General features: G+C 50.4%; 2 protein-coding genes across 19 annotated transcripts; one reads left to right on the top strand and one right to left on the bottom strand.

The window, feature by feature from the left end:
* Positions 1-65: 65 nt before the first annotated feature.
* Positions 66-13,684, top strand: BEST1 (bestrophin 1). Of its 18 annotated transcripts, none has more exons than XM_081536660.1 (12): positions 66-259; positions 2,538-2,661; positions 4,571-4,706; positions 6,164-6,258; positions 6,729-6,962; positions 7,561-7,715; positions 8,103-8,180; positions 8,663-8,815; positions 9,033-9,113; positions 9,580-9,731; positions 11,861-12,499; positions 13,510-13,684. In XM_081536660.1, the coding sequence occupies exons 4-12, from the start codon at positions 6,165-6,167 to the stop codon at positions 13,526-13,528; spliced, it is 1,605 nt and encodes a 534-aa protein (XP_081392786.1). In that variant the 5' UTR covers positions 66-259; positions 2,538-2,661; positions 4,571-4,706; position 6,164; the 3' UTR covers positions 13,529-13,684. The 18 variants fall into 18 exon arrangements, with proteins under 18 accessions (XP_081392786.1, XP_081392779.1, XP_081392771.1 ...); XM_081536653.1 differs by having other exon boundaries at positions 4,571-4,758; positions 6,747-6,962; XM_081536645.1 differs by having other exon boundaries at positions 4,571-4,758.
* Positions 13,685-13,977: 293 nt separating this feature from the next.
* On the bottom strand, positions 13,978-16,672 carry FTH1 (ferritin heavy chain 1). The gene is made up of 4 exons (XM_081536698.1): positions 16,349-16,672; positions 14,821-14,967; positions 14,395-14,520; positions 13,978-14,298 (listed from the first exon to the last, which is right to left on the bottom strand). Exons 1-4 carry the CDS (start codon positions 16,460-16,462, stop codon positions 14,140-14,142), a joined length of 546 nt encoding a protein of 181 aa, XP_081392824.1. The 5' UTR covers positions 16,463-16,672; the 3' UTR covers positions 13,978-14,139.
* Positions 16,673-25,033: the final 8,361 nt, after the last annotated feature.

Here is a 25,033-nt window from a genome sequence, read left to right as displayed (position 1 = left end):
TGATGCTCCTGTTGCCATGGTGATCCTAGATGAGAAAGCCATGGCATTCCACCTCTGGAATCTCCATGCATCTGCCCAGCTCTGCTACATCTGCCCCCAGAAATGGCTCTCTGCTGGGGGCTTTGAAGGCATGGTCTCTATTGCAGTCAGAGTCTCCTCTGTGCATCCCCCATTCCTCAGACCTCTTTTCAATCCCACTACCCTAACCGGTGAGACTTCACTGCTCAGAAACTGACCTCCACAGGAAAGATGACAACAGGTTGGTGGAAAAGGCACAGGATTTAAAATCAGAAGACCCAGTTTCCAATTGCAACCTGGCTCTTTATAACCATGCTACCTTGGACAAAGCAGGCTTTGAATTTCAGTGTCCTCTTCTGTGTACGATGTGGATAATAATGCCTTACTTAACTGTTCTCAGTAATGCCTGTGTGACTTTTCATGGGCTGTTCCCCTGATATGTAATGCATTTTCATTCTTCTCAACTGAGACAAACTCCTACTCATACTTCAAGACCCAGCTCAAATGCTCCCTTCTCTGTAAAAGTTTCCGTGACCTCCGTGCACATGGCACAGATATTAGGCCTTGTCCCTCTGTGTTAGAGCTATTTAAGCATTATCCTGGTTTTTATGAATCATGAATTCTTTTAAATATTAATTGCATGTTTATTTTTGGCTGTGCTGGGTCTTCACTGCTGCACACAGGCTTTCTCTAGTTGCTGGAGGCGGGGCTATTCTTCATCATGGTGCGTGGGTTTCTTATTGCAGTGGCTTCTCTTGTTCCAGAGCATGGGCTCTAGATTGTGTGGGCTCAGTAGTTGTGGCACTAGGGCTTACTTGCCCCATGGCATGGGGAATCTTCCTGGACCAGGGATTGAACTCATGGCCCTTTCAATGGCCGGCAAATTCTTAACCACTGGGCCACCAGGGAAGTCCAATCATGAATTCTTGAAGGCAGGAATTGGATCAGGCTCAGTCCTGGCTTCAGAAATGGTTTGTTGACTGACTGTGGAATAGAAAGCAGAAGAGACCAACAGAATGCATTTGGACCGCATCCTCACAGGGGTCAATCCTGGGACCTTCGTCCAAGATGGGTTGGGTCAATCAGGGTTTGTGGTGGCCTTTCTGTGTGCCCGAGCCATGCCTGCCTGGCTGGGGACATTTACAAGACTGAGACCTGGTGGGAAGACCATGACTTATGCCTGAGGTGTGCTTGTCTTAGGAGTGGGGTGTGACCAGGAGCGGCTGCTCATGGGGTGTCTCTGGGGATGTCCTGGGGCAACTCAGTCACCCAGTCCTGCTGGGATTTGGGGCAGATTGCCGAGGAACCCAAGGTTCAGGGAAAGGGAGGAAGGACTCCAGTGTCTCCAGACTCTCTCTCCTGGCTCTGTGGCTGCTGGTCAGGATCAAGGAGATGAAAGCGCCATCCAGTGCCATTTTCACCATCCACACAGACCAGGGAACAGGCTTCCCAGGCCAAAGCCAGCTGGTCAAGGGCGCCCTCCAGTGGCCACCACAGTTGGAGGCAGGAACCTGATTGCACAAAGGCAGACGGTTTATTTATTCCAACTAACACCCAGTGGGCGTCCTCAGGCCAAGTGTGGTGTCAGGCACATGTTTCAATTTTAAATTAAAATTTAATTTAAAATGTTTATTAATCATGTGCTAAATGGAAAGCTCTCTCTCTTGAGTGTTGTCATGTGTAGGTGGGGGAAGAGGGAATACAAGGAAGGAAAACATTTCTCTCACAGCAGTGATCCGCTACCCACACCATCCACTAGACTCACCTGGGGAACTTGCAAAATACCAACCACTGGTCCCCACTCAGACCAGCTGACTCTGGAGGGCAGGGCAGAGGCACCAGGGGTTTGTGGATGTTCCCCAAAGAGAGTTAACAGACACAAGAACTCTCTGGTTAGGAGAGTTGACTGCAACGTTTTGCATCCAACATTCTCACCTGGCTGCTGAGGTAGGCATTATTGTCCCACTTCACAGATGAGGAGTCTGAGGCTCAGGTAAACCTGCCTCTTTTCCTAGTTCAGTTAAGAACAGTGATGGGAAAGATGTCTCCCACAGCACAGGCAGCAGAGATGCGGTGAATACTCCTCGAAGATGGCCCCTGATCTCTGAAGAGACTCCCTTATAATAGTAATGGCACGATTGTTCGCTGTGATTAGAAGAGCACCCAAGGTTGTTGTGGAATTGTGTCTTTTTCCAGGCAGAGAATTATAAAGGCCAGATTGCCTTGCACAAAAATCACCTGCAGTCTCAGCATCGTTAACCCTGGGGTGGGGTGTAGGGGTGGGTAGGGAAGGGGAAAGTGAAGGAGAGAGGGAGAGGGCAGGAAGGAGGGGGTTTATTTTAAGGCTCAAGGTCACACTGTAAATCAGGGCTTCAGAATGTGTGGTTGGGAGCCCACTGGCATGATAATTCCCCCAGTGCTTGTTAGACATACAGCATACCTCAGGTCTCAGAATCAGGCTCTGGAGAAAGATCCTGAGAAGCCACATATTTAACAAACATCCCAGATTATTCTTACAGCCACCGAAGACCAAGAGCCACTGCTGCTTCAAGCTTTCACTTAATACAAGAGGAAATACCTCCTAGACCCCATCACTTCCAGCAGCTTAGGAGAGTTTTCACATATGGATTGATGTATTAAAATGTACGGAAACAGCTGTTGAGATATTAACCAGCCCTCCTTGGGGACCTGGGCGCGCACTCCCCTATTGCACGGGCTGGCTGGGAGCCAGCAGCATAAGCACTGCTGTGTCATCCCGCACCAGGCCCTGTCCCCACACAGCAGCCCCCTGCCCCTCCTTCTCCTTCCATGGCTCTAAAGCAACCTACTAACTGGGCCCTGCCAGCCAATCACAGCCCGAATAATCTATGATGTCACCAGCAGCCAATCAGAGCTCCTCACGAGTATATGCAGAATTTTGTCATCTCCCTGAGGGGATGGAAGTCTAAAGCAACGCCATCCTTTTCAGAGAGGGACACTGAGGCCTAGGGAGGAGCAGAGGCCCACCCAGAGTCACCTCCTCAGGTGGCAGAGCCAGGGCTAGAAGCCAGAACTTCTGACTGTGGTCAGTGCTCTTTCTGGTACCCAAAGTGCTGCACAAGCCCACAGGGCCTGGGCAAAGTCTCCCCTCTCTGGACGGCTCCTGGCATCAGAGATAAGGCCCAAGGCCCCCTCTTCCCCACAAGACCTTGCTCTCCTTGCAAGACCTCAGGGATCAGAAACAGACCCCTCAGTTTAGGGCCCAGAGGAAATGGCAGGGTCATCAGGGCCCAAGGTGGAGGGGGTTGCCCTCAATTCCAGCCCTGGTCTCAACCCAACCCCCACCCCTCATCCTCCGGAAGGAATTAGGGAGGCCCTGGCTGGACTGTGCTGCCTGCTGCTTAAGGGGAGATTACGAGGAGGGGGACAAGACAAGGGCTCCTTTGTGGAGGGCCTCTGGCTTAGGGAGTCAAGTGACCATATAACACACACGTGGACAGTGCCAACCCCTAAGTGTGGGCAGGGGCACTGGCGGTAGGACCCCAGAGAGTCCCACCAGTCCTGTGGCCAGACCTTTTGTGGGATCGCCTGACCAGCCAGGAGCCCCAACTGTGAGTAAGGGATTACCCCAGCAGATTGGGCTGGGGCTCTGAGGGCCATTGGGGTGGATGACCCTGCACATGTGCATATGGTGGGTACACACAGGTGTGTGGGCACCTGTGTGTCTGTGCAAAGGCCCTGAGGTGGGAGTAACTAACTTAGGGAACACCAGGCACAGAGATGGCCGGTGCGGCTGCACCAGAACAGGTAGGTGGAGGGTGGCCAATCATTGTTTCAGAAAATTTTTTTGAGCACCTCCTATGAGAACTTTCATTCTCAGAAGGGAATAAGCGGTAAACATGCAGATAGCCTGCAAAATATAACTGGGAGTGTAACACAATGAGTGCTACGTAGAAAAATCAAGCAAGGTGAGGAAAAGAGAGGGCTGGTGGTACTAGAATGTTATTTCCAGGTAGGGTGGCTGGGAACATCCTTTCTGAGGAAATGATCTAAAGTGGGAGTGAGCCATACAGTTAGATTAGGAAGAGCATCCCCCAGGAACGAGGATCAGCAGGTGGAAAGGCCCTGGGGTCACCATTCAGTAACGTCTCTACCATCCAAGCTCTGTTCTGGGCACTGGGGACAGGGTGGTGGCCAAGGCTGACCATGTCCCTTACCAGTTCTCACTCCAGGGTAGCTGGCAGAGCTTGGTGGGGGAGGCACTGAGCATGACAGGCTTAGAACACAGGAAGGAGCCCACACTTAGGTTTTTGGACACTTGTGTCGTTGCCTTTGTAGTACAATTAAAGGGTATAGACTTCTGTGTGTCCTCCACACCAAGGCTAAGGACAGCCCCTGAGCTCAATTCCCTAGCTTCTTGGAGGGTACCTCCCTGCCTCCCTCCCAGGGTCCAGATGGGAGAACTGAGGCCCAGAGCAGGGAAGGGTCACTCATGAATCGTGGACAGACTCTGAAAAGGTCCCTGCTCCCTCCTGCCCACCTCCATCAGTATCCTGCTCTGTCTGTCCACCAGGACCCAAGCCCTGCTGCTGCAGCCCAGTGCCTGGCCATGACCGTCACCTACTCGAGCCAAGTGGCCAATGCCCGTTTAGGCTCCTTCTCCCGGCTGCTGCTGTGCTGGCGAGGCAGCATCTACAAACTGCTCTATGGCGAGTTTCTCATCTTTCTGCTCTGCTACTACATCATCCGCTTCATTTACAGGTTCGGGGGGACAAGGGGGACAGCTCCAGAGCCTGGAGCTCCGGGGGCCTCAGCGATCTAGGAGGCCAATGCACAGAGACCTATAAGGCTGCGCTAAGCTTGTGGAAAAGCCCTAGGGCCGGGGGCTGGGGACCTGGGGGCTGGGGAGAAGAAAGGAGACAGCCCGGGAGGGAAATGCAGTACAGGTCAGAACATCTCAGACACACTTGCCTCCATCCCAGGGAGGGGCCTTATCTGGTCCCATCCAGTTAGCCCGTTTTCCTGAATCCCACATGGTTTCTCTCACAGGCCCAGACCATGCTCTTTTTTTCCCCCAATACAAACGTTTATTTAAGCAATATAGCAATATATTCTGTGGTCAATAAAACTGCAGAATATATAATAGCATTTTTAATGAGAAAAGCATTAATGATGACAATGAATTGAAAAATATCAAATACATAAATTTCTCGAGTTCATAAGGATAATACTAATAACAGGGCACATTTGTTTTCTTTGGTTGTTACTAGGGCACCAATATACTTTAGAAAATTAGGCTTTATTTTTTAGAGCAGTTTTACGTTAGTAGCAAGACTAAGCAGAAGGTACAGAGAATTCGCATATACCCCACCCCCTCCTGCCACACAGACAGCCTTCCCCACTATCAACATCCTACCAGAGAGTGGGACGTCTGTGATAATAGATGAACCCACGCTGACACCTCATTATCACCCAAAGTCCATAGTTTACGTTAGGGTTCCTCCTTGGTGATGTACACTCTATGGGTCTGAACAAATGTGTAATAACTTGCATCCACCATTACAGTGTCATACAGAATAATTTCATTGCCCTAAACCCTAAAACCCCCTCTGTGCTCTACCAATTCATCCCCTCACCAGACATTTTTTCAAAGACAAAACACTTTATTTCAACATTTTTTAATATATTATTTTTATTCGTCTGGCTGCACTGGGCCTTAGTTGTGGCACACTAGATCTTTAGTTGTGGCATGTGGGATCTAGTTCCCTGACCAGGGATCGAACCTGGGCCCCCGGATTGGGAGTGGAAGTCTTAGCCACTGGACCACCAGGGAAGTCCCTCAAGCTGCTTTCAAACAACTGTCTTTTGGATCCTTTAAAAGGGTCAGCAGTGCCTAAAACTGACTCCTTCAGCAGGACCTCACAGAAAACCTCCTGAGGGTTTCTCCTCCAGGCATGGAGCAGAAGCCCCATGGGGGTTTTGGGGCTGTGGGAGAAAGAAGGGGGACCTGGCTCAGGCCAGAAGAGGGGCCCCAGGCAGGCCAATGAGAGACAGGGAGGAAATGAGGCTGCCACTCTGTTACCCTGGGACTGGCTGGACCTGGGACGGGTCTCAGTCATCTCCTCCTAGGGTACACGTATTTACCCCCAACCACTCCCTCCCACAGGATGGCCCTCACGGACGAACAGCAGGTGATTTTTGAGAAGCTGACTCTGTATTGCGACAGCTACATCCAGCTCATCCCCATCTCCTTCGTCCTGGGTGAGCTCTCCTTTCCGCGCGTGGGGGTCCCGATGGCTTCTCCAAACAGGCAGATCACGAGGAGCTCCTGGGAAGGCCAGTTGCACGTCAGTGCCTCTCGGTGGTTCAGGGAAATGGAGAGCCTGCGGCCAGAGGGACTGACATTAGGCATTAGGAAGGATGTCCGGCTAAGAGCACTTGAGATCCCACTTTCTGAGGGCAGTGCTTACATTATAGTAGTCTCTGGACCCCTACGCAGGAGGGGAGGGATCTGGCGGATTTCCGGGAAAGCCATTGGGGCCACAGAGAGAACTCCTGCCTCTCGTGCCTTCACGCGAGGCTCTGATGGTCTCTCCTTCCCGAGCGCCTTCCAGCAGGGTTGGGGCTGGGTTCAGCCAATTAGCAGGATGGTGAAACCGAGGCATCGCCCTCGCTGGGCTCCGGCCGCAGCGTGGGCCTTCGCCCCTCGCCCCCCGCGCCCCTCTGCCCAGGCTTCTACGTGACGCTAGTCGTGACCCGCTGGTGGAACCAGTATGAGAACCTGCCGTGGCCCGACCGCCTCATGAACCTGGTGTCGTCCTTCGTTGAGGGCAAGGACGAGCAAGGCCGGATGCTGCGGCGCACGCTCATGCGCTATGCCAACCTGGGCAACGTGCTCATCCTGCGCAGCGTCAGCGCTGCGGTCTACAAACGCTTTCCCAGCCCACAGCACTTGGTGAAAGCAGGTGGGTGGGGCCAGAGGGTGATAGGGGCGGAGCCGCAGCTGAAGATGGGTGGAGTCAGAGATCCCCCGGCTGAGGATTGGGTGGGACCAGGGGGTTGGGGTCGAGATCTGGTGGGCGAGGACCTGAATTTGGCGGGGCAGAGTCAGGGGTCTGAAAGTGAGTAGAGGCCAGGAATCGACTCTCAAGAGGACAGGGCTTTGAGACAGGGCTAAGGACTCTTGGAGGGATCAGGGAAGAGAGGGTTGAGTGCCCCAGGGGGGCTTCGGGAACTAGTGAGGAACCTGAGTCTACCTCCGCCTGCTCTTTCGCTTCCTGGTGTCCGGTTTCCAGCCTGTAGGTCAGCAACCTCTGTCTCTGGCTTGCCTGACCAGATCCTGGTTAACAAGACAGATCCCTCTCACGTCTTCAGCCCGGAGTATCACAGAGTAGAAATTCAGTGATTAGTTGTTGAGAGAAAGAGGATGGCAAAGAAGCTCTGAGGTGCCTGTAGGCTCAGCAGGGACTTGGTCTTGAACTCTGGACCCCACCAGGCAGGGCCTGGCCAGCCACCCCTTCTGCAGCTTCTCCTACCTACTGTCTTCTCCACTCTCTCCTGCAGGCTTCATGACACCCTCGGAACACAAGCACTTACAAAAACTGAGCTTGCCACACAACTCATTCTGGATGCCCTGGGTGTGGTTTGCCAATCTGTCCACAAAGGCATGGATTGGAGGTCGAATTAGGGACCCTATCCTGCTCCAGAGCCTGCTCAACGTGAGTCCATTACACTGATGGGGCTGCTGCGGAGCAGGCAGGGTCCTGCCCCATGAGAAACAGGTTTCCTACAAAGAGAAGGCTTGAGCCCCTGAGGGTCTTCTCAGAGCCTGCCTTGGGACTGTAAGATCTCTTTCAGCAGGATTCCATAGCCCAAGGAGGCCCCTTTTCAATTTCCCCTCCCATCCTCTCTCTAAAGTGGACCTCGAAGATCCTGGTTCCTTTTTGATAGTTGAGGAGGCTGAAGCACAGAGAGGTTAAGTGAGCTGTCCATGACCACACAGCCAGAGTCTGAGCTCCAGACCCTGGTATCTGGGGACGAGCTGGGGGCTGAGCCTGGAGAGCAGCTGGTGGTCAAGACTCCAACCCTTCTTCCTGCTCCCCTAGGAAATGAACACCTTGCGTACTCAGTGTGGACAGCTGTATGCCTACGACTGGATCAGTATCCCACTGGTGTACACTCAGGTGAGGACTAGGCTGGTGAAGCTGCCCCTTTGGGAAACTGAGAAGGACCCAGGGAGCAGCCTGTGATGGGAAGGGCTCACTTAGAGACTGAAGAAGACGCTTCTTCTAGGAGTCACGCCTGAACTCTGCAGGGTCTTTTTAGTGCCAAATTCAAAGAGTTCAGGCCCCTGCCTGGTCCAGGGAGTGGAGGCAATGTGATTACCCCCATTTAATTTAATTAATTAAAAAAATTTTTTTTGGCTATGCTGTGAGGACTATGGGATATTAGCTTCCTGTCCAGGGATGAACCCAGCCCCTCGGCAGTGACAGTGTGGAGTCCTAGCCACTGGACCGCCAGGGAAGCCCCTCCCCATTTTAAAGAGGAGATCACAGAGACCCAAAGTCACATGAGTGTGCAAGTCAGAGCAAGGCCCGTCCTCCCAGCCTAGGGAGCCTCCTGATCCCACAGTCCCCACCCAGCCGCTCCCTCCTTTCCCTCCCAGGTGGTGACCGTGGCGGTATACAGCTTCTTCCTGGCTTGCCTGATTGGGCGGCAGTTTCTGAACCCAGCCAAGGCCTACCCCGGCCACGAGATGGACCTCGTTGTACCCCTCTTCACGTTCCTGCAGTTCTTCTTCTATGCTGGCTGGTTGAAGGTGAGTCTCCCTGGGACAAGGCTGGCTGTGGCCCAAGGGTCATGGCCAACCAGGAGAGGAGGGTCCCTATATTGTGGCTTTGGAGACAGTAGTCAGGCAGGAAGGACATCATTAAGGGGGCGGAGGGGTGGAAATGGCAGAAGCCCAGGTTTAAGGGTGGGCGCAAGGCTGCAGAGGGTTCCACCTGACGATTTCTGGAACCTCATTTACCCTCGAGGTGGCAGAGCAGCTCATCAACCCATTCGGAGAGGATGACGATGACTTTGAGACCAACTGGATTGTCGACAGGAGCTTGCAGGTATGAGGGGAGGAAGAGAACCTGTCCCCTGGACTCAGGGAGAGGGCCCCACAGTTCTGTGAATTGCCCTCCAACCATTCACTCCCAGCATTCTCAGTCTAACTTTTGAGGCTAAAGGTAGCATTGGTCTCTTCATTTCAGAAGAAGGGCATCTGAGGCCCAAAGAGAGAGAGGTGACCCCTCCAAAGTGTTAGTTGCTCATTTGTGTCCAACTCTGCAACCCCACGGACTGTAGGCTGCCAGGGTCCTTTGTCCATGGAATTCTCCAGGCAAGAATACTGGAGTGGATTGCCATTCCTTTCTCCAGGGGATCTTTCCGACCCAGGGATCAAACCCAGATCTCCCGCATTACAGGCAGATTCTTTACCACCTGAGCCACCAGTGACCCTCCAAGTCACCTGGAAAATTCATGATCCATTAGAGCTGACCTTTCTGTTGGACTTCTCCTTCTGTTCCTGATGACCAGGTGTCCCTATTGGCTGTAGACGAGATGCACCAGGACTTGCCACCGATGGAGCGAGATATGTACTGGAATGAGCCAGAACCACATCCCCCCTACACAGCCGCTTCTGCCCAGTCTCGCCGACCTTCCTTTTTTGGCTCCACCTTCAACATCAGGTGGGAAGTGCCAGGGAGCCGCTTCTGTGGGTAGAAAACTCCAAGTGCAAGGGTCTGCTTAAGAACTTAGAATAGCGTTAGTTAATGCATGTGCGTGCTCAGTTGCTCAGTCATGTCTGACTCTTTGTGATCCCATGGACTGTAGCCCACCAGGCTCCTCTGTCCATGGCATTTTCCAGGCAAGAATACTGGAGTGGATTGCCATTTCCTCCTCCAGGGGATATTCCCAACCCAGGGATTGAACCCATGTCTCCTGCACTGGCTTTTTACCACTGAGCCACCAGGGAAGCCAGTTAATGCATATTGGGTGTCTTACTAAGTGGTGCTGGGCATTGTACTATGCTCTTTATATATATATATATATATATATTAGCTATTTTGTTGTTGTTCCACTAACCTTGGTTTGTTATCTCTAGTTTTTAGATGATTAAGTCCAGGTTCAGAGAGTTTAAATCAGTTGCCCAACCCAAGGTCACATAGCTAGCAAGCAGCACAGGTGGGCCAGGTATGTCTGGTTCCAACTCCACACCCTTAACCCTTATCTTGTGCTGTGTAAGGACTCTTAAAGCTATAAGGGCCCTTAGGTACCTCCAATCTAACCCCTCTGTGTCCAGAGTTGGAAACTGAGGCTCAGATAGAGAAGGGACTTACTCAAGGGCAGTCGGTAGTTAGTGATGCAGCTATGTCAAGGCCTGGTTCCTGACTCTGGCTTAGAACTCTTGTTTTCTAATAAGCTGGGGTGTTTGGATGAAGAGTGGGAGTAGGGTTCCCTGGGCAAGGGAGCAAGCAGGAGGTTGGGTCATCACAGGCACCTTCTGAATAGACTTCTTGCTACAGAACATAGGCCTCATGTCACCCACAGCAGCCACACTTTGCCCCGCATGGGTCCTGTTTCCCTGATTTGGTTAGAACCTCTAGAGTTGTACCTGGGCCACAGTGGGCCGAGGAGCCAGGCCAGACAGCTTTGTCTCCCCAGGATGACAAAGTTGGGGGGGACTTTGGAGAGTGTTTGCCGCATCTCAGGGTCCATCCCATCAAGATTTTCTGCTGCAGGATTAAAAGCACTGTTCTCTTTCTAAGAACCGAATATCCTATTAAGCTGTCAGTAGAATTAGCTAGAGTCCAGTTTGTGTAAGGAAGGTTTGGGTAAGTGATCAAATGATTAAGGATGGAGCCTTGCTTAGGTCAGAAACATTGCTGGAGGTCGCCTCTGAGTTCTCCATGGACTGTACTCCAGCAGCTGGGGAAGGTGGATAATAGAGACTAATAACACAGATTTGCCTCCAAGAAGCACAGTTTAGTGAGGAAGTTCAAATCCAGGGCCCAGTCTCTGATACAAGGTACAAAGTACTGGATGCCTGGGTAAGGGACAGAGTATAGAACAGAGATCACCTTTGGCCACCTCAGAGGTGGCCTCCAGCTGGACCAGGAGCTGGACCTTGAAGCATGGGGAGAATCTGGACATGGGCCAGGGCAGCCACATTCTAGGGTAGGTAGGTTTTCCCTCGCAGAGTAAAGGCTTTGGGTTCCCAGGGAGTCAGGTTTTTCCCCATACCTGGAGACAAGTAGTTGATTGCCTGGAGCAAGGGGTTTTAAAAGGAAAATGTGGGTGCTGAAGAGGAAGTCCTTAAATACTTGGCTGGGAAGTTTAGATGTTAACAGGGACAAGAGGTGAGCTCAGCCAGGATGGATCAGCAGAGAGGCGAGTCTAAGGTGAGGTGAGGAAGACTGTGTTCTGGGCCTGGAGCCAGAGGGAGGGAGTTGGGAGGGTAAAAGAGAAGTCACATCAGGCTTCAGGCCATTGCTGCTGCTGCTGCTAAGTCGCTTCAGTCGTGTCCGACTGTGCGAACCCATAGACGGCAGCCCACCAGGCTCCGCCATCCCTGGGATTCTCCAGGCAAGAATACTGGAGTGGGTTGCCATTTCCTTCTCCAGTGCATGAAAGGGAAAAGTGAAAGTGAAGTCGCTCAGTCGTGTCCGACTCTTAGCGACCCCATGGACTGCAGCCTACCAGGCTCCTCCGTCCATGGGATTTTCCAGGCGAGAGTACTGGAGTGGGGTGCCATTGCCTTCTCCTGGTGAAGGCCATTGGCCTTCCACTAACCCCCGAGTCTTCTGTTTCTTTCCAGTCTGGATAAGGAAGACATGGAGTTTCAGCCAGATCTAGAAGAGCAAGAGGGTGCTCACACTGGCATCATTGGCCGCTTCCTAGGGCTGCAATCCCACGACCGCCAGTCCCCCAGGACAAACTCAAAGACCAAACTACTGTGGCCCAAGAAAGAAGTCCTTTCGCATGAGAACCAGCCCAAGAACCTTGGAGGGGCTGGACAGAGCACTAGCGACCAGGAAGACAGCAAGTCCTGGAAGGGGGAAGATGTTTTCAAGTCTGCGGTGCTATATGGAAGGTCAGGCTACCATAGTGCCCCACAAACACCCCTCAGCCACACCCCTATGGTCTTCCCACCTGGACAGTCAGCACCATCAAGTCTTCGCAGAATCTCGGGCATAGATGACCCTGTCAAAGATCAAAGCCTTCAACCCGCAACCCCCAGGTCCAAGAAGAGTTTTGAATTGCTCCCAGAGAATGCTGGGGCCTCAACAGATCACCCAGAAGTGATTCACATGAGAAGGAAAACTGTCGAGTTTAACCTGATGGACATGTCAGAGGCCCCCGAACATCTCAGAGAACCACATTTGGGACAATCGACAAGCAACATACACACTATACTCAAAGATCATGGAGATCCTTTTTGGGACTTGGAAAACAGGTCTGTCCTCTACTCAAACCAGGGTCACTAACCCCCCAGCTCCCCAGGGGTGACCCTCACCAGCTTCCCTTGCTCTGAATCCCACCTTTCTTTCACAATTCTCCTGTGGTCCTATGGCAGCCAGGGCATGCTGGCCGTATGCCCAGCACTGGCTTGGGGTACACATGGGGCCGCCACAGCAGGCCCATGGAAAGGTGTTGGGCAACTTTTGCTTATTTCACCCAAGAGCCTGACATCACCAGGACTTCTCTGGGGCCCAGGTATAGAAAGATGAGGTGGTACTGACAGGAATTATGTCCAAGGGCCATGAGGCCAGGTTTAGAAGGGCAGATGTTACCAGTGGATCCAGCTCACTTTAAGCCGTGGAGGCAGACAAAAACACGGGGCAGAATTCAGGACTCTAAGCTGTAGCCCAAGAACTCAAACTTACTGCCCAGGCTTAGCTGCGAAGTCACATATGAGCTCCGCCCCCCAACCACTAACAGGGGTCCTGAAGCACTTCTGAGTATACCATCCACAACCCTGAGAAATGGCAGATAAGGTGGGGGCATCCAGATCTATTGGGGTATCTTACTGCTTTGGGGACCTCACTAAAAAGACTTCTGAACTTAAATGAACTCTTCCTGATTTGAGGTCAGCCTAAAGCTGTTGCAATACCACCAGGGGTTTCCCTTTATTCCCGATTTCCTGGACATCCAGTCACCCAGTTAGATCCACACTACCCCACCCCCAATCACCATGTGAGAGGAAGTTAACTTCCCATTTCTGGATTCTCATAGCAGTTATTCTGTGGTCATAATACACAGCTTTGAAAACTAAACGCTTAACAAATCACGGTGGCTGGTTGAGGGGATAATATAGCTGGCTAGCAATGACTCTGCTGTCTTCCAAGACTATTCACTGGTGAATATTTAAAATGTTTCAATTTTTGCCCTCCTACTGCAGCTACAATTGTACCATAATGAAAGTATCTTTCCATACTCATGTAAACTTTCTCAAATTCTCACTAGGGATGAAGCACATTGCTAGCCTGCTTCCTCCAAGGGGGATGCTCCACCGGCCTGGTCCTATCTGCGTGTACACCAGCAGGACACTGATCCAGTCATAGGCATATAGCTGTCCACACCAAAGAGTATGTTTCTATGACAGTCTGAAATAAATGGTTAGCTTCATGGATAACAAAAATCAGTAGTTGCAAATCTATTTTAAGCCTTAAAATGGTTTTTGTACATACAAATTGTGAAAGCTAGAGCTGCTGAAAACATATAGAACACCTAATTCAGAATCAGGAGTCCTTAAGTTCTGTGTGAATTCAATACACTCAAGGCCTTGGTATCTTTCCCAAACTAAGGAATTTAATACAAATCGTCGGTGTTCCATTTCGATTAGTGTGACTGAACCATGGTGGTACTTACACATTCAATCAAGATGACCTAGATAATTTTCCAGCCCACCCCAAAAACTCAAGAGACAACAGCTGGGTACCAAATTACTTTATTTGAAGGAATGGTACTAAAGAAAGAACTTAAGTAGATGTTTTGTTACAACTTATAGAAAAGGTGAAGGTAACCCAAATATGCATGCACTGCCTTGGTGACCAGGGAAGTCACCTCTGTGGCTGTGGGAAGCCAGCCTGAGGCTTAGCTCTCACTGTGTCCCAGGGTGTGCTTGTCAAAGAGGTACTCTGCCATGCCAGATCCAGGGGCCCCCATCTTGCGCAGGTTGGTTATGTGGTCACCCAATTCTTTGATGGCTTCCACCTGCTCATTCAGGTAATGAGTCTCAATGAAATCACACAGCTAGAAAAGAGAATGGGCAAGAAAGTTATTGGTAAGCCTCCCAAGCCCCTCACGCAATTATTTCCTCCATTTACTCCCAAGTGCCAGTGTACTCACATGGGGATCATTTTTTTCAGTGGCCAGTTTGTGCAGTTCCAGTAGTGATTGGTTCACACTTCTTTCCAAGCACAGCGCACATTCCATTGCATTCAGCCCGTTCTCCCAGTCATCACGGTCTGGTTTCTGAACGAGAGGAGCTTTGGTCAGTGTACTTGCAACCTCTACCATAAAAACGCCAAGCCAGCAAGCATCTAGTGTGTAACAACTGCGACTGGCAAAAGGAAGAGCGCCAAGCTCCCCCTGGCAACGGTTTCCAATTTAGTATCCTGGCCCATTACTGTCTGCCCACTTGAGCTTAGATGGTAAGCTTGAAAAAGCACAAAAGACAAAAGCCCAATGTCTCATCTGACGATGACAACTGCTGGCATCAGGGATTTCTGATACATGAGGATTGCTGGGACAACCCAAGGATCTTTTGTTTACCTTGATATCCTGAAGGAAGATTCGGCCGCCTCGCTGGTTCTGCAGCTTCATCAGTCTCTCAGCATGTTCCCTCTCCTCATGAGATTGGTGAAGAAAGTATTTGGCAAAGTTCTTCAAAGCCACATCATCGCGGTCAAAATAGTACGACTGAAAGTAGTAGAACACGAATATGTTAGAGAGTCCCAAAAGAAGGCGGTCTGCTAGCTGGTTTCTCAAAACCCAGCAAGGGTCTGAGCCTAAGGAGACTGGAGCAGGGAGTGTTCCCGGATTGAATAGTAATTCATTTTTACTCTGAAACACAAAATGAAACTTGGTCCTTGAAACTGGAAGTTTGCTTCCTGTAGAATATCATGGGAACTGTCTCTACCATGGAACTCTTAAGCATTTCTGTTAGTGCAAAGTAAAGTTTTTACAACCAATGTCAAATTTGCTCAAAGAGACATTGGAATCTTTACCCTGCACTATTAGTGCCTTCTCTTCCCTGAACAATCCTTGTTCAAACTTGAGCTGTCAGCTTACAGCAGGCTGATGGATTTCTAAAATTATCCCACGTAGGCAAGGTAACAGTTACCGGAAACGCTACTGCACATTTAATGCTAAATATATTACCAGTAGAAAACAGAAATCTCATTCCGTTTTACACCCTTGCTATATTCAGGTGTTCCCAAAATGGAATGACAGTCACAGAGATGCAGGTCTGTTCCAAACCCATCTGCAACATGTCTATTCTTGGATGATTTGCACAACGCTGGTGGTTACAATTCTAACTAAAACTCCTATCACACCGCCTAAAACAAGGATTTTGGAAAACTGATTCCACGCATTACTGCATGGAAAAATATCTGGCCCCGTAACTGTTGGTGGACTTCATCCAAGAACTAAGGGTTCAGGTACGCCACAACCCTTAGGCACAAAAAAGGTAAATTAACTAGCCGGGCGCAAGGACGGGTGACTTAGAAGCCAGTGTCGGCAGAGGGGGAGATGTCGATATGCTTCCATTTAAGTGGGACTTAAGAGATAAGCAGAGCAGAGAGGTGGGGCCGGTTCTTCAGCCCAAGAGATAAATCACTTCGCGCCAGCCCCCAGAGCTGGACACCATTACCCAGAAGGCTCCGCCGCACTCAGGGGGATGGGAGCTTAACCTCCTAACGCCACCCAACCCCCCTTCCCCCGATCACGTGATCGAGGCACTAGAAGGGATGGAAATGCTAAAGTCCACTCTCCAAACTGCAGGATCGTACTGGTGGCAAGCGCAACAACTCCGTAAGGAAACTCAGCTCCCTTTAAACAAAAAAGGGTGCGCAGAAGCGGCCCTGGCCTATGAGGGAGCACTCCCAGGGGACAACTGCTCAGAATTTCTGCGCAGAAGTCCTCGGGGACTTCGAACAACCTCCATTTTCCAAGAAGGGCGCAAGGAGGCGGGAGACTGGAGGCGGGAGGGCCCGGGAGCCACACCCCCACCCCACCCCGCCCCGCCCCGCCGCTCGGGGAGGCCGCGCCCGCCGCCCGCCGGCCAGCCCGCGCTCACCATGGACAGGTAGACATAGGAGGCGTAGAGCTCCAGGTTGATCTGGCGGTTGATGGCGGCCTCCGAGTCCTGGTGGTAGTTCTGGCGCACCTGCGAGGGGGATGCGGTCGTCATGGCGGGCAGCTGAGAAGGGGCGGTGGTGGTGGCGGCGATGGCTGCGCGGCGCTGGAGCGGCGGCGGAGACCTTGGGCCGGTCGGAGGCGCTGTCAAGTGGTGACGAGGGCTGGCTCTGCGTGGCCGGCCGGGGTGGGGGGGGACGAGCAGCCGGGTTCCGTTCAAGCACTGTTGAAGCAGGAAACCGCGGCGACTCTCCGCGAAGACTGTGGCGCAGGTGGCCGTCGCCCGCCTCTTATAGCCGGAGCGGGCGTCAGCCCTGCCGCGGCCAATCACGCTGCCCGCCCGCCAAGCCCCGCCCCTTCCGGTGCAAGCGCGGCCCCGAGCAGCAGGGATGTTGGGCTGGGGGAGGGGAGGGACGGAGGCGGGGGAGGTGATGGGACCTGGGGGCCCTGAAGGTAGCTGCTTGTTGTTTGCAGCGTTGGGCGCGTTTCATGGGGTTGGGGAAGACCTGAGCGGGGAGGCAGGAAGTCCAGCTCGGAGCCCTGACCCCGATGGCGTCCTGGGGTCTAGGAAACAACGGGAAACTGCCCCGATCCCAGGGGCGTCGGGGCGAATCCGAGGTCCCAAAGGGCTCCCCGAGACTCTTGGCCAAGGGCATCTGAAAATTGCGAGCTCTGAAGCCGCAGTTGCCAACCCCACAGCCCGAGGTGGTTACCTCTTAATGCAAATAGGGAACCTGGAGGGTGAACGTGGGCCCGGGGAGGCCGAGTGAGTGGGGCTGGAAAAGGGGCTCACTTTCTCTTCCTCAAAGCCTAGAAAGGGGCCGAATGCAGGCGGGGTGGGGGTCCGACGCCGTCGCAGGTCGGGCTCCCCCCCTCCCGCCCCGCCCGCTTTCGGCTCCGGCGACCCTGTCCGCCTTTTGCTGAAAGCAAACATGGCTCCTTGTGCATTTGATGCAACAAAGACTGGGCGGGCTGTGTTTCCTGAGAGACGGCGGAGACCGCCTTCCCGAGAGAACGGTGGGGCTGAGCCACTGTTGTTCAATTTCTAAGTCATGTCCGACTCTGCGACCCCATGCCCTGGTCTCTGAGAAAATCTCCGGTGACTTAAAACACAGAGGCCGGGGTTAGAAAAGAGGGACGAAGCCACTTGGATCTTGAAAGGATACCTCGAGGCCATTTTGAAATGGCCTGTTTTATCGGCCCCAGTCCCAGGAGCCTCAGGCTGAGGAGGCCCTACAGGGAGCCACCCCCGGGCTGCCCTTGGAGAGAAGCTGATGGCACTGCGTGACAGATGCCAGGGACCCTGGGGGAGGGGGCAATGCGTGTGGCTTGCAGCTGTGCACGGAGTGGGTGTGAGTTCGTGGATGGCAGAAATGGAGCCCCGCCAAGCACCTGCTCCCAGTCGCCTACCCTCCGGGTCACTATTCTTTGCCAGGGTCTGAAACACAGGGTTGGAGGACCTGCCGAAGACCCTTTGCAGGATATTCACAAACGTGCAACTAGAAGCTTGACCTCCAAACCTTTAAAAAAAATCCTTTTTTAAAAAAGTTTTTTAATTAAAAAAAGACAAAAAAAATAAAAAGATATGTCTCTGTAACTGAATCACTTTGCAAATCAATTATGAGAAGTTTTTTTTGAAGAATTTTACTAAAATACTAAGCTGCTGATTGAATTATAAGGGTCTCTTGAGTAGTCATTTCAAAATGAACATGTGTTAGTTTCACCGAAAAAGTTTTCAATGGGACAAGAGCCGCGTACAATAAGGTAAGCAGAAGGATAGTGGAGATTACAGACGAGGAGGGCCTTACCCAGTCTGGGATAAGAAGTCAGGGAAAGCCTCCCTAAGAAAGTGACACAGGAGCAAAGTCTGAAGGAAAGGTAAAGAGGGAGATGGGGAGAGAGTTCCAAGCAGTTGTTGAATGCTGAGCTGTGACCAACTCTTTTGGGACCCCATGGACTGACTGTAGCTTGCCAGGCTCCTCTATGAGATTTCCCAGGCAAGAATACTGGAGTGGGTTGCCATTTCCTCCTGCAGAGGATCTTCCCAATCCAGGGATCAAACCAGAATATCCTGCGTTGGCAGGCGGATTTCTTTACCACTGAGCCACCTGGAAGCCTCTATATTCAAAGGTATAAGGTGTGGAAATGCATGGCCTGTCCAAGGCACCTCAAGGAAATACCTTGACCTGAGAGTCAGTATTGGAGAAGGCTGGAAGGGTAGGTTAGGGGCCAAGTTAGGAAGGGTTGTATGCTGTAAAAAGGGGTTCAACCTTATCCTGAAGAACATGGAGACACTAAAGGATTTCTGTCCAAAGAAATAATGTGTTAATTTTAAGAAAACTTATACTGAATTAACAGAAAAACTAGTAGGATAAGAGTATGGTTAAGTCACCAGATGCAGTTTTCCTGTGTAACAGTAACCACCAGTTAGAAAACATAATGAAGGGAAAGCATTGCTTCATTTATAGTGGCAACAAAAGCTCAAAGGACCTAGGAATAAAATTAACAGATATGTGAAGAAAACTATGTATGTTTACTGCTGGACAGAAAAGAAAACTTCATAAATGAAGAGACACCATGTTTGTATATAGCCAACCTCTGTTTTGTAAAGCTGTCAATTCTCCCCCAAATAAACCTATAAATTCAGGGCAGTTTCTGTAAAACTCAGTAGTCTTTTGGAACCTTGACAAAATGATTCTAAAGTTCATTTGGAAGAGTGTATAGAAAAGCTGACAAGCATTTTGGGGGGGAAATGTTATGAGGTTACATTTGCCCTCCCTGATATATAAAAAAAGTAGTATACTATAAAGCAGTTGGTACTGGAATAGGAAGAGATGCGTAGATCAACGCTACTAAATAGTCCTACCTCATAGGAATGGGAATTTGGTGGATGCTAAATTGGCATTTCAATTGGGAGGGCAAGAATGGGTTCAAATGATGTTGAAACAATTGATAGTCATGTGGGGGAAAATGACTCAGTATTTCAAAATATGTTCTAGATGGATTAAAGATCCAAGCCTTAAACAAAACCAAACAAACCCTATAACGTTAACGGAAGGCTACATAGAGGATTATCTTTTAGAATTTGGGAGAAGGGAGTGTTCTTCTGAGGCTGTCATAAAAAAGCCAGTTGGCAGATATGACTGCTTAAAAATGAAAATCTGGGCCACTGACTGGTTTGGTGACGTGGAAGGTGGGATATTCAGGGCTACAGGGAGGTGCCAAGGTCACCCCTACTCCTACCGCACCTCACCCCAGCCTCCATGCAGAGGCGATGGCAGAGGAAGAAGGACCAACTGTTGAACCGCACCAAAGCATAAAGACCAAGTCTTTGGAAAAGAAAGAATCTGCCAAACTAGAGAAGATCAATGACACTCAAGTTCCCGAAAGAGCTTCAAAAGGTGACAGAGTTGCAAAGCAGAATGTTACAAGAGTGCCTTGGTTATCCCGTGCATTTAATTACAGGAAAGAGATGAATTCAGAACCAAATTGGCCTCTGCAAGCGGGAGTGAAGGGGAAAGTAGCAAATCCAAAATTTCTGGGACTTGTAGTATTTAAGATAGATCTCTGTTTTTTTCAATTAGTAAAAAAATAAAATCAAGAAATACTTCGAGTAACAAAGGCTAATTAAGATGAATCCTCCCGGCAGTGACCAAATCAAGGTCATGGCTGTCACATAGTTTGGTAAAATATCTTGAACGGATCAAGGTAGTTGCAAGGAAGTTCTTTCAGTTGGACCAAGCACCCAGGGAAAAAGAACAAAGGGTGTCTCTGAGGGAGAAGGTGAGGGTGGGACGTTCTGGGAGAATAGCATTGAAACATGTATATTATCATATGTGAAACAGAACACCATTCCATGTTCGATGCATGAGACAAATGCTCAGGGCCGGGGCAATGGGATGACCCAGAGGGATGGGATGGGGAGGGAGGTGGGTGGGGGGTCCAGGAGGGGGAACACATGTAAACCCATGGCTGATTCATGTCAATGTATGGCAAAAACTATTACAATATTGTAAAGTAATTAGCCCCCAACTAAAATAAATAAATTTATATATATAAAAAAAAAAAGAACAAAGGGTGTGATCCCACCAAAGCTTGATGAACTCAAAATATGTGGAGTTATATCTTTGAGAAGGCATACCTAGAAAAATATCCTGAATCTAGGAATATGAAGCTGACTGGTACCAAGCAGGTAAAGAGCCAACAAGATTCTTTTCTTTGCAAAAATGAGTGATTTTTCATTTTTTAAAAATTAAGGTATAATTAACATAAATAAAATGCAGAATCTTAGGTGTTTCATTAAATGTGTTTTGACATTTGAATACAGCTAAAACAAGATGCAGAACATTTTCATTATCCCAGAAAGTCCCTTTGAATCCCTTTCCGGTAGATTTCCCCCACTTCCCTCAAAACCACCACTCTTCTGATATTTTTCAATGTTAATTAATTAACTTTGCCTGTTCTAGAATTTCACTTAAATCATACAATTATAAAAATGAAAAGCTGAAAGACAAAAGATGCCATGTTGTTGTTATATAGTCACTAAGTCATGTCAGACACAGTGGCCCGCAGCCCACCTGGCTCCTCTGTCCATGGATTTCCCAGGCAGGAATATTGGAGCGGGTTGCCATCTCCTTCTCCAGGAGATCTTCCACACCCAGGGGCTGAATCCATGTCTCCTGCATCGACAGGCAAATTCTTTACCACTGAGCCACCAGCGAAGTCCAAAGATGCCATAAACAAAATGCAAATATAAATTAAGTTGATATTTGTAGCTTGTTAAATAGTGAAGATTAACAACCATACTATGAAATATATATTCATATGTTTAACTGTATATTGTAGACACATATATCATTTTTGGATTGTCTTCCCTGTTAACTATATACTGTAAGCTCCTGGAAGGCAGGCATTAGTCCTATCTTCTCCATCCTATACTTCAGGCATTTTGCAAGATGCTTGTAACTTGGTCCTCAGTATGCACTGAATGGATGGATGCATGCATGATTGAAGGTGGAGGATGGATTAAAGTCAGACAAGAGGGATGAGTACCTATTCGGAGGTAACAGCCCTAGTTCACAGTGAGCAAAGGAGACAGAAAGCAGAGTTGAGAGATATGGAACAGATAGAACAGACAGGATGAGGTGGCTGATTCGATAGTGTCTCTGGGGCGGTAAGGGGTGGGAGTGGGCAAGAGAGCCCCCAGCTTTCTGGCCTGGGGAGCTGGACTACTGCTGACATTTACTGAGGATGGGAGCACAGAAGGAAATGCAATTTTGGGGGAAGGCTGTTGAAGAAGGCCAGCTTGGTTTTGCACTAGCTGTGCTAAGTTTCAGGGCCTCTGGGACATCCAGGTGGACAGAGCCAATGTGAAGTTGGACCTACCAGAAGTTGTTCCAGTGCAAAAAAGAGGTTTCTTGGCTCTGTGCTTGGTTAAACATATGCAGCTACAGTGACCATCACGGCAAAACTGAGAATCAGCTTGGAATATGTAGAAGGTCGCTGGGGGAGGACGGCTGGGAAAAATGAAAGGGGAATGTTGTGCTGGTGTGTGTGTGTCTGTGTGTCTGTGTGTCTGTGTGTCTGTGGGTGGTGTGTGTGTGGTATGTTTGTGTGTCTGTGGGTGGTGTGTGTGTGTGTGTGTGTTTGCTCAGGCCTGTTCCACACCTTTTGGGAGCCCTGGGGTGTCAGAACTGCCATCTCCAAGCTTCTAGATTCTTCCAAAGCCCTGGCCTGATCTTTGGACCTTTGTTGACCAGGTTTCCGCCTCCCTCTCCTCCAGTTCCTCGTGACTCTGTGGAGGAGGGGAGTTTGGCGGGCCTCCGGGGACAGCCGCCTAGGCGGGAGGAGGCTCAGACGAGAGAAGAGGCAGGCCTGTAGTTCCTGGAGAACACCCGCTCATCCGGGAACTGGAGGGGAAGGGAGAGGTGGGGGGCGGGGTGGAGAGCTGCTGTCCCACCGTGACTCAGCACTCTGCTGGCCTCGAGGGGTTGGGCTAGGGCTCCAAAAGTGCTTTGTCATGGAGGGAAGGAGACAGCTGGAGGATTTCTTTTATTGTAGGGTGAGCCACATTTCCTAGTGTGGCTAGGTGTCCAGGCCAGAAGGAACAAAGGGGTCTAGTTCACCCAGCCAGGCCTCAGATGGTGTTTTTGCAGGAAAGGGGAGGTGTCACTTTTTGTTTGTTTTTCTTCTTTTTTAAAAAATCTTTTTTTCCCTTTTTTTTGGCCTCTCTGCATGGCTTGCAGGATCTTATTGAATCCAGAGCCTCCACAGTGAAAGCACAGAATCCTAACCACCGACCACCAGGGAATTCTCTTTTCTTTTTTTTGTACCCATTTCTTTCTCAGTGCTTTTCTGTCTCACAGTGAGTTCTCAACAGATATTGGAGCTCTCTCCTTTCTAGGGATTGTTGCTATGACGTTATGATTCCACAGCCAGGAAATCGTAGACCTCGGAAAATTAAGGCTTAGAAAGGACCTTAGAGTTTCCAGATCACCCTATTTTACAGAAAAAGAAGTGAGAGGCCCGTAAAATGCCAGAGCTTGCCTAAGGCCCTTATCACTGGCAGAAACACAAGCTGAAAATGAAGGACAAGACACATGAGGGTGTGGTCGTTAAAATGGATAAATGTGTTGCTGGAAAGTGTGTATGAAATGATGTTATGCGAAAAAACAGAGCCCAAAGTAGTTTGTGCAAAGCTGATGGCCATGAAGAGGATCACCGGACCTGAAGCATGGCTTAGGATTGGGCGAGAATGGGTTAAATGATGTTTTCACTGAAGAGCTGGTGTTTTAAGTATCTAGGATTTTCCCTGGAGTTAGAAGAGTGAAGTGTGAGGAAATCAGAGTTCAGAAATTGGAAAACATGATACTGAATCAGATTCTGGTACATTTCTGGATGTTGCAACCATGATTCAGAGTTTGTCCTTAAACCGTTTCTTGAAAATCCATCAGGCAATGTAGACTTAGTCTAGGCACTCAGGTTCCCCCTTTCTCAGGACGTTAAGGACCTGGGATGTTAACTTGAGAATGGAAAACTTTTTTTTTTTTTTTTAAGTCTTTATTGAATTTGTTACAACATTGCTTCTGTTCTATGTTTCGTTTTTTTGGGGCCTGTGGGATCCTAGCTCCCCAGTGGGGGATCGAGCCCTCACCCCCCAGCATTGGAAGGCAAAGTCTTAACCACTGGACTGACTGCCAAGGAAGTCCCAGCAGGCTCATTTTTTAAGGCAACTCAGGCCTTATGGCATCTATGGGAGCTCCCTCTGGGAGAGTCCACAACCACACCTAGCCAGAGACCTTATCCCACAGGCACTGGCTGTTGTTTACTTGTCTGCCTTCCCGCTGGACTTTGGCCTCCATTTTAACAGGTATCCCCAGACTCTAGCGCAGTTGAGGAGCCCTTCCAGTTCTGACAGATTGCAGCCTTAGGGCCCTTCTCTGAAATCAACAGGCCCAGTGCAATACCTAGTCTCTGCCTGGTCTCTTGCTATATCCTTCCCAAGGACCTACGGGGTATGTGCCCGCATTCTGAAAGCTTTGATGAAGTCACCTGGCCTTTCTGAACTTTTATTTGTTTAGCCACACCACGTGGCATGCGGGATCTTAGTTCCCAGACCAGGGATCGAACCCTCCAGTGGAAGCTGGGAGTCTTAACAACTGAACCACCAGGGAAGTCTCCCTTTCTTAACTTTGATGCTTGTATTTATTTAGAGTCTCTGGAGTCACCCCTCCCCCATGCTACCCTGGGTGCCCACCCCAACACACACATACTTTGGGTGCCCTTGTCACCACGATTCATGTTGCACCCCGTGAGCTTATACCCAGCCCCATGGCATACCCATGTCACCCAGTCCAGGCTCAGGCATGCCCACCTTGGCCAAATCATCAGAGGCCTGGTTCCGCAAAAGGCAGCCTTGGACAGGGAGAGGGCAAAGTAGGGTGGTGCGCTTGTCTTGGCAAGGCTGGGCAGGCAGGGGCTGGGAGTGCCTTCTTGTGGAAGTGGAGACTGATGTCTGCCTTGCCTCTCACGCTGTGGACACTCACTTCACCCACACCCAGCGAAGCTACACGAGCGCAATGCTCTGTCTGCTGGGGGAGGTTGAGGCGGAAGCTTGAGTTTCAGGCTGCACTGAGTAGGGGGTGGGAGGGTCAGGGACAGGACACAGAAGCTCCTTAGGTAGCGATGGTCCTGTAGCCTGGGGCAGAGGGGAGGCTGAAGCATAAAGAACAGCCCGGGGCTAACCAGGCTGGGAGTCAGTAGAATGTGGAAGGGTGATTCATTGACTTTCTGGGAAGGGCAGTAGGGGCAGTCCAGGCAAGCTGGTTTTTCTGGTTGAGCCAGCGGATGGGGCCTCAGTGGTCAGCAGAGGGGAGTCCCACAGGTCCCAGGAAGAGGGGCAGGACCCCAGAGACCTCATCGTTATGATGGAGAAGGCCCTAGTCAACCAGGGCGGCTACCAGTGTCCCTGGCTCCTATTTCCTGCCTGTACTACCCGTTGCAGCCCCACCCCTCTCTAACTACCAGTATCCCCAGGACCCCTGGGGGTACCAAAGTCCAAAGATGCCCAGTTCAGTTCAGTCTCTCAGTCGTGTCCGACTCTTTGTGACCCCATGGACTGCAGCAC

The sequence above is a fragment of the Giraffa tippelskirchi genome, chromosome 10, assembly GCF_054371585.1.
Source record: "Giraffa tippelskirchi isolate mGirTip1 chromosome 10, T2T-mGirTip1v1.2.pri, whole genome shotgun sequence".
Lineage (NCBI taxonomy): Eukaryota > Metazoa > Chordata > Mammalia > Artiodactyla > Giraffidae > Giraffa > Giraffa tippelskirchi.
Note: the sequence above shows the minus strand (reverse complement) of the source record. Positions and strands in the feature narration are given on the sequence as shown.